Consider the following 13591-nt stretch of genomic DNA (forward strand, 5'->3'; position numbering starts at 1 on the left):
CGAGATGGACAGGAGACGCACTTATGAGACTCAATCGCACAGTGCGGGCTTTCTATCACAGTCCATTGACTTGGGAAGCTTTTGAGTTAGTAGTGCGCGAGCACATCTTTGTGAGTTGTCTGCACGATGCCCTGTCCTGTACTGAGTTGGAGGTCAGACCAGCGACTGGGTCCACGAGATTCGAAACTGTGGTCATTTCGGGAAGTTGCCTCTGCTGCTGCGTTACTGCTGGGAATGGCAATTTTCGAAGAGAACCAATGAATATGTCTGGCCGTCGAGCATTGAAAAATGGCTTGTGAAGTGGTGCGGCCGGCGCCACGGCCTAGTTGTCGACGAGAATGTATGGGGCAAGAAATTTGTACAAGACGCACTGTGCGATGTTACGTCACGATGGCTTGGTAGGTAGTCTTACATTTGCTCAAGGTGATATGCTCAATGACGCTTTAGCTAATGACCGTCTCGCCCCATGTACGTGATTCGGTGCTTGACGTCAGACACGATGCCTAAATGAGCCTGCAAACAGACATGCCCCCAGTTGGCTACGATGCGGCTGATGACCCGGACAACCCCAAGCACTCGCGCCACCTAGAGCGGATTCAGCATGCGAAGGATCGCGTTGCACGGGATGCCGTAAAGGTTGTCGAGGAAACTGACCATACGGTGGGTCGAAAGCTTAAGGAAGTCGGGCCGCTCAACCCAAAACGACGTGGCAAGGCCCCGCTCAAGCGAGCCAGGGAGGACATCACGGTTCGGGCATAGGCTTGCTATCCACGAATACCGCTGATCAGCGTCTCATAGTTCACGAACGGTGACATGTGTGAGCGATGCAAAGAACGGGGTCTAGTATCCTGCGAAGTCGCAACGGGATGTCGCAGTTGTGAGGGATGTCGGGCAGTCAGGCAGAAGTGTGTCCTTCCGGTGAGGTCTTCGAAAGACTCTGAGTGAATCATACTTGCATGAGAAGCTTCCAAGCACACCGGTCATATGTCGAAGCATAGTTCTGTTGACTTCTGTTGTTAAGGATGTATCTGACTGTTCAATGTAGCGCGGGTTGCGGATGGGCCGAGTTCTGCAAGCATTGGTACTGCGAAAACGAGCTCACCGGAAACCATCTCATATCGTGGTGAACGTTCAAACTACCAACGAGTGCTATGTTCACCTTCCACGCCCCAACTCACCTGTTCCACAGCAGGCCACCCAAGCACCTCTGACTTACCTGACACTGTACAGGCCTAGGCCCTGCTGGCAGAAAGAAACGAATAGCATTGAGACGTAAGAGATCTCACCCTACCGCCGCCCAACTGCCCCCATCCCCGACTCTTCGAAGAAGATTGCTCTCGATGCCCAATGGGCAGAGCAAAGGTCAGTGCGAAAGGAACACTACTTGGCCAGAAATGCTGATCATTTCCTTCTGCAAGCCGGACAAGCACATTGGTACGTCAAGATCTCAACGGAAATGTGTGCTGATAGTGTCTTACCAGAACTTGTAATGGCCTGCGATGACGAGCCGCCAGTTGCCTTCGTCTACTCATCGACTAGGGCGTTATCTCTGCCCTCTTCTCACCTGGCCTTAAGGCTCTGATAGAATCGCTCCCCATGACCTCCGTACCTCCAAGGTTTGCTTCTTTCACGGTGTCTGTGCTTCTTCGTGACGTTCTGTAGACGACTACCGTGGTCCAGACTCCCAGGTCCCTTTGAACTCTACGCGAGCCTCTCTGTATATATGCCTAGCATCCACGGCGTCCACTGCCCACCACTGGCACGCATACACGTTTACACTCGCTCAACGCAGCCTTCGAGATGGTCTTCACCCTGACAACCTACGATGTATTTCTCAAAGATAACCACATCCTCGTAGCATACTGCTACACCAAGGACGGATTGTCGAGACGTTCCGAACTCAACCTCGACGAACACATCGGCAATGTCGACGGGTCGTTCCACATCCTGAAGCCCTCTGACAGCCACTTCTTCTCGCACACCTCGAGGGACATCACCTACAAAGACGGCGTGATGCGCGCGTCCCTGCGCAAACTATCTCAAGATTACAACATCACTTCTGTCTGCCTCGACCTGTACATCGTGAACGACAACGGGTGTCTCAAATTTCGCAAACCGCAGTGAGTCCGTTACCAGTCACCCAAGCTCTCTCCGATGGGCTGAGGCCACCACGCCAGTAGCGGAGACATCCTCTCGTCGTGCCGCACGTTCTCCCTGACGTACTCCGTCCTGTCCGCGCTCTGCCTCGGGCCGGACGGCGCGTGGCACGCGTCGTCCCTCGACCTCGACGAGCACTACAGCGTGTACGAGGGGGCCGTGGTCCCCATCGGGACGCACTTCTACCGCGGGGTCCGCAACGCGTCGTTCCAGGTGCGCGGGGCCCGTGCGTTGCTGTGCGCGGAGGTTCGCACGGAACATGGACAGTTCAGGCACGGCGAGGTGGATCTCACCAACTGTGTCTTCAACCGCGATGGCAAGCTTGCGTTCGAGCTCGACCTGAGTGGCTCAAAGCCATTCAAGCTTATGTAGGAGTACGTGGCATCGCATGTGGGCGTGCATAGTTCGGAATCAAAATGTCGACATTTAGACTGCAAGGTGATCACTAGCTCAGTAACTTGATGGAATACGCGAGTCGTGTGCTTACTAGATCTACGCATGACATGGTCCCGGTGGAAGATCTTCCGAGTGGCACATCGTGTAATAGTATGTCCCGCCTGGGCAGCTCAACGGCTCTACGTCGTCGACGCCGAAGTCGCATCCACCGCGATGCAGTCGTCCGCCCTCCATCAATGTCCAATGTTAGTATGCAGCGAGGTGTGCGTGTCCGTTGTGATGGCACGATACCGGCGATCGTCACAGCCTCTAGGTAAGGATCATTCCGACGGCCCTCAATGTTTGACGGGAGATCCTCACCTCGGATGCTCAGGCCCAAGCTCAGGCTCACCCTCGAGAATACATCCAAGTTCACTTCCACGGTCGAGGGTGCTTACGCGCCGGATGTCCTTTCATGCAGAGCCGCGTGGTTGCTCTCACGCATGTCGAGACGTAGCTGAAAGACACCTCGTATCTGAGTCAACAACGGGTCAGTCCGCCTTGTACAGGCCTCAAGGCCTTACGACCCTTCGAGTGTACACTCCGGCTCAGCACACTCCGTGGAACCAATAATAGCACTCACACATAAGAATAGACCGGCGACCGCACAGCGCTTCGAGGAAAAGAAATGCATCCTATTCGTGCCTACTGACGTGTATTCTTGGGCTACACAACACGACGTATGCACACCCTGCCGGCGGAGGCAGAGCGGCTCCGGCCTCAGACGCGGTCGCAAGCCGCAGCGTCTGTGTAGTATATATACTCACCGCAAGTTCCGCGACCGCTCGCGACGGAGTGCTGTTCATATATTTATAGCCCCTCCGACTCGGCTAGGACGAGTTGCTCGCGCGCGGAGGTCGCTTCGGCATGTGGGACAGACGCTGCTATACATACATAACTATTAACATCGACAACTGCCTGCAGGGTATACTTACCGCCGGGAAGTTACAAAGCCCCGGGGATATCATTGGCCTCCAGAGATGAGCGGTCCTGCACAGCGCGGCACACCTCCGATGCTGAGGCCGCCGGCAAAAGAGCACCTAGCCGCGCGTAGCCTGCGTGCAAGCTTGCTACGGATCGCCCGAGAGCGCGACATGAATGTTTGAACCCCGAGCGCCGCTCCCGAAGTCGAGCCGGAAGTAAGGGTCCTGAAAGGAGAAACGCGTTACGGAGGAAAGGATGGCTGCGGATGATATGGATGACTCGCCTGCTCCGTAAGTTATGTGCATTGCCGGGCCCCGAGTACATGTACACGAGCGTGCCTTTGGCTTTTTGCCGTCTGCGCGCATGCATATCGGAACGGAGGCTTCTGACATGGTCCGAGCGTCATTGCAGGTATCCCGGCGCGCATAGGATAGACCTCGCGGAGGTCGAGCGGTTGTTGCATACGGCAGCAGAGCGCAAGGACGCAAGGCGTGGCGGTCCAGAGCGCGGCCATATGCGTGGCTCGATGTCTGTGAGGCGATCGCGCGATGATGATCGTCCGTGTGGCTACCGCCCGCGGTGCACCGAGGTGCTGCGGAGCGCGAAAGCATGAGAAGAAGCGGGACGCGAAAGCATGGGAGGAAGCGGAACTGTTGAGGTGGGACCGAGACGCGGGCGCTTGTGATGACACGGACACGTGACGAACGAACGGACTCAACGGACGCGCGTAGAGTAGAGCTACCTCAGTCGAGTACCACGAGGACGCGACTGAGGTAAGCTTGTTTGTAGTTTTATTCTCGGATGCTGGGCACTGATACTGTATTCCTAGACTCTGTAACCTTAACAGGTAGTGTAGCAATCGAGTCGAGTACCACGAGGACGCGACTGAGACTCTGTAACCTTAACAGGTTATGAGCCCCGTGTCGTTTTTTTAGCCGCTTCCTCGTTCACCCCGACGACGCTTTAAGGGTACAACCACCCGTCTTCGACGTTCCCACGATACAACAATCGTTTTCACGCGCATATAGTCATCGAAACAACGCATACACTCACTATGTCGGACGACAAGGAGAAGGTCATCATACTTCCCGAGAACTTCCATCTGAGTCGCACAAACTGGGTCCAATGGAAAAGTAAAGTCCTCACCATCGTCGAGCTTCAGGGTAAACTTGGCCATCTTCTCGGAAAAACGCCTGCTCCTCAGCCTGCCGGCGCCACTCCCACACCCGACGAAACCACAGCGCTTACGAAATGGACGAAGGACGACCTTCACGCGAAGGCTACGTGTACTCTCAACATGGACATCGAGAGTTGCGGGGTCGAACCACTCGGCCTAACGGCGGCCGAGTTCTGGAAGGCGCTGTTGGCGGTGAAGGAGAGGCGGAGCGAACTGGCGGTGCTGAATGCGGAGGAATACTTGAAGAAATGCAAGTACGTCCCGGGTGCGGATATCCACGCCCATTTCGAAGAATTACGCCGTCGCCGCAAGGCGTGTCGCGAGATGGGATCGCCCCTCACCGACCACCGATTCGCCATCATTATATGCCAATCCATGGGCGACGTTTACAACCATATCACTGCCGGTCTCCTTACGAAGTCTGACCCCGAGGACGTCATCCTGACGATCCTCGCCGTGCATGACAACGAGATGCTACGAACTGGGCAGCCGCAGAACCCTCTCGGAGTCACACAGACCGCGGCACCGGGCGAGCAACTTACGTCGGCGTTTATGACCGCGTCGAAAGCGCAGCTCATCTGCGACTGGTGTTTGTGGAAAGGCCACTCGAAGGAGCGCTGCTTCTGCGAGGGAGGCGGCATGGCAGGTCAGCAGCCGGCTACCTGGAAGTCGCAGCCACGCCCGAAGAAAGGATCACCAGCAGATCTAGCCCACCCCACCTCGAGCGTTCCGACTGCTAACGTCACCGCGACAGCGTCAACCATCACATCGACTCCGAACTACAACGTGTTCATGGCTACCGCTACAGTCACGCACGCGGAGCTCAATACACCTGCAGGCACCATACGAGCGTACCTCGACTCTGGGGCCAGTCACCATTATTTCACCGACCGAGTTCACTTCTCCGAGTATCTTCCTTTAACTCCTCACTCCGGGAACAGTGCAAAACGTGGAGCCGACTTCACAATCGTAGGAGTTGGGTGCGTCCACGCGGAGATGATCATTGAAGGACAACGGTCGATTGTGACGTTCCGAAACGCGCTCCACGTACCGGAGCTCGCAGCAAACCTGATATCTTTATCGCGGATTGACGGAAGTGGATGCAATATCCAGATCAAGAACGGAGAGATGCGCATAGCTCGCCAAGGCGGAGTGAATCCCATCCTCATCGGGAAGATGATGCCGAACAACCTCTATGAAGTCGTCTTGGCCCGCGTCAATGGGAAGTCGATCCCTTCCGAAAGCACTAAGGAGCCGAGCGCGCTAGCGTCCTTGACCAACGCAAAAGCAGCCGATGTCCACACCTGGCATCGCCGCTTCGGACACGCGAGCGAGCGCACTGTGATGGAGATGGCCAAGTCCGGCGCAGTGTCGGGCATGGAGATCGTCGGAGGCATGCCGCTCGGCAAATGCGAAGATTGTATCAAGGGGAAGCACCCACGCACCCCGTTCACCTCGTCCTGCGTCGAGGAGGAAGTATGTGAACGCATCTACATCGACCTAACCGGTCGAGCGCGTGAACCGTCGATGGGTGGAGCGTATCACGGGATGACCCTACACGATGGCAAGTCGTCGTTCGAAGTATGCGACACGCTGAAAACCAAGGAAGCGTCGGAGACCCTCGAGTCATTCAGCGGGTTCAAAGCAATGGCGGAACTGCACACGGGGAAGAAGATTCGTCGCATACGCACCGACAATGGCCACGAATTCGACAACGCCCTTTGGGAAGCCTTCACGCGTAAGCACGGGATCATACACGAGATGACGACGCCGTATACGCCGCAGCAGGACGGAGTGGCAGAACGCGGCCACCGCACCTTGGGCGACCATGCTAGGTCAATGCTGTTCGACGCCGGTCTCCCTGTGAGCCTATGGGCAGAGGCGTACAGAACTGCGACGTACCTGAAGAACCTGACGGCGTCGGCAAGGCAAGGCGGGCGAACTCCCTACGAGTCGTGGTTCGGAAAGGTGCCGGATGTTGCGCATCTACGAGCGTTCGGCTCTATAGCTTGGGCGAAGGTGCCCGACGAAACTCGCACGAAACTCGATCCGAAGTCTATACGATGCATCTTAGTGGGCTATACCGAGAACGCTAACTACCGTCTGTGGGATCCAGCAACCAACCGCGTAATCCGAAGCCGAGACGTCATATTCGAGGAGGGTCCAGGGCATCGGACACTGACCCAGGAGGCCCAAGATGTCTCCGTGGTGGTGTCCGCTGGCACACAAGTCACCGAGCCGACGGACGAGGCGTTGGCACCCAAAGTCGTGGAGCCCGAGCCCGAGCCAATGGACAATGTCAACGCCGCGCCCGTCTTGGAACCGCGCGAGCCTATCGCTCCTCGTCGATCAGCGAGAGCGCCTGTACCGAGTGTGAAACTCCGTGAGTCGCGCGAGTCGGATGCGCGCGAGGCAGAAGCACGAGAGAAGGGCGAGCCATGGGCAGCTGACGGACTGGGGGAGTCTGGTCGCAACCTGAGCCCGGAAGGCGCATATCTGGCGATGTTCACGGAGGCGGTCCCAGTTGGTCATGACGACGGAGTGAAGTGGTACCGCGGGGGTAAAACACCGGAGACCTACAAGGAGGCGGCGCGAGAACCGGAGGTATGGACGCCGTCGATGGACAGCGAAATCAACGGCTTAGCAAAGATCAATGCTTGGGAACTCGTACCTCGCACGCCCGACATGAACGTCATTGGGAATAAATGGGTATACGCACGGAAATTCGACGGAGACGAGGGAGCCGACGGAAGGTGGAAACCGAAGGCGAGGCTGGTGGCGAAGGGTTTTCAGCAGATACCCGGAGTCGACTACTTCGAGACTCATGCATCAGTTGTACGTTTCGAATCCCTGCGTCTGGTTTGTGCGACGGCGGTCGTACGCGATATGGAAATGGCCCAAGACGACGTCGAGAAGGCCTACCTGAACGCGTCCCCGGAGGAAACTATCTACATGGAGCAACCGGCCGGATACGTCTCCAAAGAATTTCCGACGCACGTCTGCAGGATGGTGCGCGGACTGTATGGATGCATGCAGGCGGGGAATGACTGGTGGAAGCATCTGGATGAGACGTACCAGGACCTTGGGTTCTCGCGATCGCGGTCAGACGAATGCGTGCGGGCGAGGTTCGATGAGGACGGATTGGCAATCACCGCGACGTACACGGACGACATTGGGGAGGCAGCGGACTCGGTCGAGGGGCTGGCAACCGTGCGATCCGAACTCGCTGTGCGGTACCGGCTCAGCGGGGGAGGTGAGTTCAAGTACATGCTCGGCGTTTTGATCGAGCGAGACCGGGCGCAGAAGACGATGCGGATGTCCCAGCGCGCCTACGCCGAACGCGTACTGGATAGGTTCGGGATGAAGGACTCTAACCCGGTCCGCACACCACTCGAGCCAGGCTGCAAATTATCAAAAGAGGCTGAGCCGGCGACCGCTGAACAGCGCGAGGAGATGGAGAAGATCCCCTACCGTGAGGCTCTGGGCGCGATCATGTACCTCGCCGTTGCGACTCGCCCCGACCTCGCATACCCTGTACAGCTGCTAAGTCGGTTCATGGCAAACCCGAGTTACGAGCACTGGCGTGCGCTCAAACGTGTGCTTCGCTACGTCAAAGGCACCCTCGACTACGGGCTGACTTACGACGGCAACCACTCGGCAGGTCTTCAGCCCACGGTGTACACGGACGCGTCGCAGGGCGATTGCGTTGACACGGGGCGGTCCACGCACGGTTACGTGGTAATGATGGCAGGCGGACCCGTCTCGTGGAGCTCACGTAGGCAAGCAGTCGTGACCTTGTCGACGACCGAGGCCGAATACATCGCGGCGGTACACGCGGGGCAGACAGGCGTGTGGATCGCGAACTTCATGGACGAGATCTATGTGCCGATCGCACGTCCGGTGGTGATTCGGATGGATAGTGCTGGGGGAGAGAGCTTAGCGACGCGCTCGACGAACTTCTCGCGAGTGCGTCACTTGCACATCCGGTACCACTGGTTGCGAGAGGCAATACGTGGTAAGCAATTGAAGATCATTCATATTCCGGGCTCAGAGAACCCTGCGGACATTTTTACGAAGGCCCTTACTTTACCTACGCTACTTAAACACCTACTTTACATGCGCGTCGCGGTCCCGGGGGAGTGTTGAGGTGGGACCGAGACGCGGGCGCTTGTGATGACACGGACACGTGACGAACGAACGGACTCAACGGACGCGCGTAGAGTAGAGCTACCTCAGTCGAGTACCACGAGGACGCGACTGAGGTAAGCTTGTTTGTAGTTTTATTCTCGGATGCTGGGCACTGATACTGTATTCCTAGACTCTGTAACCTTAACAGGTAGTGTAGCAATCGAGTCGAGTACCACGAGGACGCGACTGAGACTCTGTAACCTTAACAGGAACGCGAAAGCATGGAAGGAAGTTCTTGCGAAGTGAGCGGACAATGTTCCATTGTCGCAGGGCTTGCCTAAGCATATCACTGCCTGAGCTCTACGGAGCCAGTACTATGAGCACGGAATGAGCGTAAATGGTTAGACGCAATCACTATCAGGTCGCTGCCACGATGGTGCAGTCTTTCGCCGGTCTAAGCACACAGGACGCAACAGAACTCTCTGCAGAACGCCCGCCGCAAGGTTTCTGCGTCTGCGAGCTTGGAAGGAGATATGCAGCGGACTCGCGGAAGCACGGATACAGGTTCGGGCGCGAACAGGATAACGAGTCTGAGCACGGCACGATAGAGCGTAGTGACACACCTGGGCAAATCAGATGCATAATCGCCAACTGTTCAGTCCCGGAATCAGTGGTAGGATAGCCTTGTGGAAACCGTGCGTAGGCTTTGGAAGCGGAGAAGAAAGCCAACGTGTGGCTCTGGCCGGGACTGGCGAAGTACGAAGTCGCGCGGAAGTTCATACAGCTTGAGTGATGACTCAATGTGCGGATTGCGCTCGGGAATCGATGCATGGACGCGACTGCTAGGTCCTTCTGGATACAGATGATAAGTCGCGCCATATCCACGTCAAGGATGCGGCCGCGCTAAGTCCACGATTAGCCCAAGATAGAGCGAAGTTGCATGGATCGACGGGCATACGTACGTTCCATGCCACGTCAAGGACGCTGTCGCTGGCTTGCGATTCGAAGTCGACGTCGAGATGGCAGTGACAGCACCGATCGAGAGATCGCCCGATGTACGCCTCTCAGCATACGGTACCGTTGTGGCGTCGATTGACACGGCACTGCAGCATGCATGTGGAAGGGGTCGCGGACAGGTCGCAGACCAGGCTCGTCTGAGCTGGTCCTCGTTCGTTGCCATAGCTGCCGTTCACCGGGGGATCTGGAACGTCGTAGACGCGACGAGGCCTCCTCGCGTCGCTGAAACCGCGAGAGGGATGGTGGCTGACGAGCTGTGCGGAACTTGCGACGGGACTGGAGGGTGCCTGGTATGACGCAGGGTGCATACGACGGGGGTGGTGGAGTGGCGCACGGCTGTCAGTCTGCCTGCGATGCGGCGGCAACGCCCAAGGGCGCAGACACGCGATGGACGATGAGGCAAGAGAAGGTCCCGGCTGTCGGGCCGCGAGTGATCCGTGGCCTATTGGGGTTGTGATGCACGTGAGGGAGGACGGCGGCCAAGGACCGCGTGCGGGGAGACGGCGCGGGTGGCTGGAGGCTGGGCGAGCGGGAGCGTGCTGGACGGAGCGAAGGCCGCAGGAAGGCCGGGCGCAGGCCGGGCGTGCGGCGGGGCATTGATGAGAAGCGTGTCCCTGAAATGGGTGACGTCCGCGAGATAAGTATAGCAGGCGCCTCTCCTGCGCATTTCTCCTTCGCCTGCTCAAAAACTGGCTCGCGACGCTCCTTGCCTCGTTGCTGCTGCCCCACGCTCTCTTCCTCCTACAGCCCCCCATGCGCGCCGCCACCTTCCTCGCGGCCGCCTCCGCCCTCGGAGCTGCCCTCGCCGTCGCCCACCCCAGCGACCCTGCTGACGACCTTCACGAACGCGAACTCCTCCGCCGCAACATCGTCTATGACGGCCAGATCTCCGACTCTTATGACTACATCATCGTCGGTGGCGGCACCGCAGGCCTCGTCCTCGCAGCCCGTCTCTCAGAAGACTCCAACACCTCCGTCCTCGTCCTCGAGGCAGGCGACACTGGCGAAGCTGTCCAGAACAAAATAGGTGTGTACCGTCTTCTCTTGGCTGTCCGCGGGGAGACCTGGCCGTGAGGGACGTCGGCGGCACCAGTGCCGCATCACGCGCAGTGTGTGAGACGCGAGACGCGCAGCTGTTGCCCGCGTCGGTGCATCAAGCCCGGAACAGTCGTGCGTTGCTGTCCTGTGCTAACCTTCCGCCAGACATCCCGTCTATGACATACTACGACTCCCTTGTCGGCTCCTCCTACGACTGGCAATACGAGACCACCGCCCAGACACACGTCAACAACCGCCAACTCGGATGGCCGCGTGGAAAGGTCCTTGGCGGTTCCTCAGCCGTCAACGGCATGTACCTCGTCCGCCCCAACGCCCTCGAGGTCAACGAATGGGCGTCCCTCGTCGAGAACGGCTCCGCATGGAACTGGGACAACCTCTTCGCCGACATGAAGAAGAGCGAGGCCTACTCCGCACCAGCTTCGTCAGTCCAGTCGACCCTCAACGTCCAGGCCAACACTTCTGCCCATGGTACCGATGGTCCCATCCACGCCTCGTATCCCGGATAGTGTGTACTGCTCGTCTTCTCGCGCACTGATTTGCGTGCTGACTCTCGCAGTGTTCTTCCTGCTGTCGGAGACTGGACAGAGACCCTCAACGCAGTCGGCGTCGCGTCCTCAAGTAACCCGGACTCGGGCAATGGCTGGGGCACCTTCATCGCGACCTCCGCGATCAACCCGTCGAACTGGACACGCTCCTACTCTCGCTCCGGCTACATCGACCCGCTCCCTCCGCGCTCAAACCTTGCGATTCTCCCGAATGCAACTGTGACGAAACTTGTCCTCGCGAACGCGACGGGCGGCATGGCTGCACAGAGCGTGCAGTACGCGACCTCGAAGGGCGCCACGGCGAGCAGCGTGTCCGTGAACAAGGAGGTTATTCTGGCCGCGGGCGCCGTCGGCAGCCCGCAGATTCTCATGGTCAGCGGCGTCGGACCCGAGGACGTCCTCCAGGCGGCCGGTGTGCCTGTCAATGTTGCACTGCCGGGTGTCGGCCAGCACCTCCAGGATCACATCGTGCGTGCATTTCTCTCACGTTTGATGATTGTGGTCTCGATGTGCTAATTCGAACCGGGGCCCGCTGGACAGTATGCGGAGGTGCAATGGAAGACCTCCGAGCAGACCGGTGCGACGATGTACTACGGCAACTATACTTCCGGGGTATGTCCGCTGCTCTGCCTGCACCCTCGTTCGCGTTCTGACGCTCTTCGTCTACAGGCCCCAACTACATCCTCGCCCTCCCTGTCGTTCATCAACTCCGCCACGGCCTACGTCAACTTCAGCACGCTCGTTGACGGTGCAGAGACGTACGCGTCGCAGATCGCAGCCGCGGTCGACTCGTCCGCGGCGTCGCTCGTGCCGTCGCAGTACCCGGAGGTCGTCGAGGGCTACAAGGCGATCTACAACCTGACCGCGCAGAAGCTGCTGCTCTCGTCCGTCGGCCATATGGAGATTCTGCTCACGCTCACGGGCGGGGGCGAGAACGACCAGCAGATCATCGCGGTGCAGGCGGCCCTCCAGCACCCGTTCAGCCAGGGCAGGCTCTACATCAATAGCTCGTCCGTGTTTGACGCCCCGATCATCGACCCGCAGTACCTCTCGCACGAGGCCGGTACGTCCCCCCCCTCCCTCCTGCATCCCGGGACGAAAGCTGACCCGCGTCTGTGCGGATAGATATCACGTCGCTCCGCGAGGGCCTGAAGATGTGCCGGACGGTCGGGAGCACGGCGCCGCTGAGCGGGAACATGGTCGAGGAGGTGTCGCCGGGGTCGAGCGTGCAGACGGACGACCAGTGGGACGCGTGGCTCGTGAACAACATCTACACGGAGTACCACCCGTCGTGCTCGTGCGCGATGCTGCCCCAGAACCAGGGCGGCGTCGTCGACGCGAACCTCAAGGTGTACGGCCTCAGTGAGTGCCCGGACCATACCGCGCGTGGGCAGCTGCTGACCCTGCTCTATCTATCCTACAGCGAACGTGCGCGTCGCGGACTCCTCCGTCTTCCCCTTCGAGTTCGCCGCGCACCTCCAGGCGCCCGTGTACGGCCTCGCGGAGCAGGCGGCGAGCATGATCAAGGGCACGTACACGAACGTGGACTCGACCTCGTCCGCGTCGAGCACGGCGACGTCCGCGGGCTCGTCCGCGACGACGTCGGGCGGGTCCGACCAGAAGAGCGGCGCGCCGCGGATGACCGGCGCGCCTGCGTGGACGGTCGCGCTCGGCCTGGCGGGCGTGCTCGCCGGGGCGGTGCTCGTGCTCTGAGCGTGAGTCTTGATCTGACTGCTCTGATCTGACTGCAGTTCGGTCGTCTGTCTGTCCGTCTGATCGCTCGTCTGCTTGACAGACTGTGCGTCTTGCCCTAGAGGGGACATTTCCGGTTCGGTTTGGTCTGGGACACGTCTCCGCCTCCGCCTATGAACCCGCCTCCGCTCTACGCTCTACGCCTCGCGCCTCGCGTCCTTACTTATTATAATCCGTGCTCCCTCCGCTTCCGCTTCTCGTCTGTCACTCACCACGGACAATGTTGTATTGGACAATCTCTATCCCTCGCTGTGTCATACGATACCTGCCCACCCACGCACGTCGAACCATCGAAACACTGAACCTGTGCATACCAGATACAGCTCTTGCGTATACGTACGATATACATATACTCGGTCCCGCACCCGCAGTTATAACCTACAGCACCTTTTTAGTG

At 58.7% G+C, this 13591-nt stretch overlaps 3 protein-coding genes across 3 annotated transcripts; all 3 read left to right on the forward strand.

Moving 5' to 3' along the window:
* Positions 1 to 525: 525 nt before the first annotated feature.
* B0H18DRAFT_1116900 (Cyanovirin-N) lies at positions 526 to 2529 on the forward strand (the record flags this gene model as incomplete). The annotated part of the gene is made up of 5 exons (XM_048033498.1): positions 526 to 747; positions 799 to 817; positions 1793 to 2120; positions 2178 to 2370; positions 2425 to 2529. The coding sequence occupies 5 exons, from the start codon at positions 526 to 528 to the stop codon at positions 2527 to 2529; spliced, it is 867 nt and encodes a 288-aa protein (XP_047895869.1).
* B0H18DRAFT_142263 (uncharacterized protein) lies at positions 2355 to 3196 on the forward strand. Its single transcript, XM_048036839.1, has 3 exons — positions 2355 to 2575; positions 2648 to 2866; positions 2927 to 3196. The coding sequence occupies exons 2-3, from the start codon at positions 2656 to 2658 to the stop codon at positions 3163 to 3165; spliced, it is 450 nt and encodes a 149-aa protein (XP_047895870.1). The 5' UTR covers positions 2355 to 2575; positions 2648 to 2655; the 3' UTR covers positions 3166 to 3196.
* Positions 3197 to 10591: 7395 nt separating this feature from the next.
* B0H18DRAFT_1103064 (GMC oxidoreductase) lies at positions 10592 to 13155 on the forward strand (the record flags this gene model as incomplete). Its single annotated transcript, XM_048032570.1, has 8 exons — positions 10592 to 10865; positions 10949 to 11008; positions 11042 to 11402; positions 11454 to 11910; positions 11983 to 12054; positions 12112 to 12505; positions 12568 to 12804; positions 12866 to 13155. 8 exons carry the CDS (start codon positions 10592 to 10594, stop codon positions 13153 to 13155), a joined length of 2145 nt encoding a protein of 714 aa, XP_047895871.1.
* Between the last annotated feature and the right edge of the window lie 436 nt (positions 13156 to 13591).

Source organism: Fomitopsis serialis, assembly GCF_022376445.1.
Source record: "Fomitopsis serialis strain Sig1Antser10 chromosome Unknown B0H18scaffold_17, whole genome shotgun sequence".
Classification (NCBI taxonomy): domain Eukaryota; kingdom Fungi; phylum Basidiomycota; class Agaricomycetes; order Polyporales; family Fomitopsidaceae; genus Fomitopsis; species Fomitopsis serialis.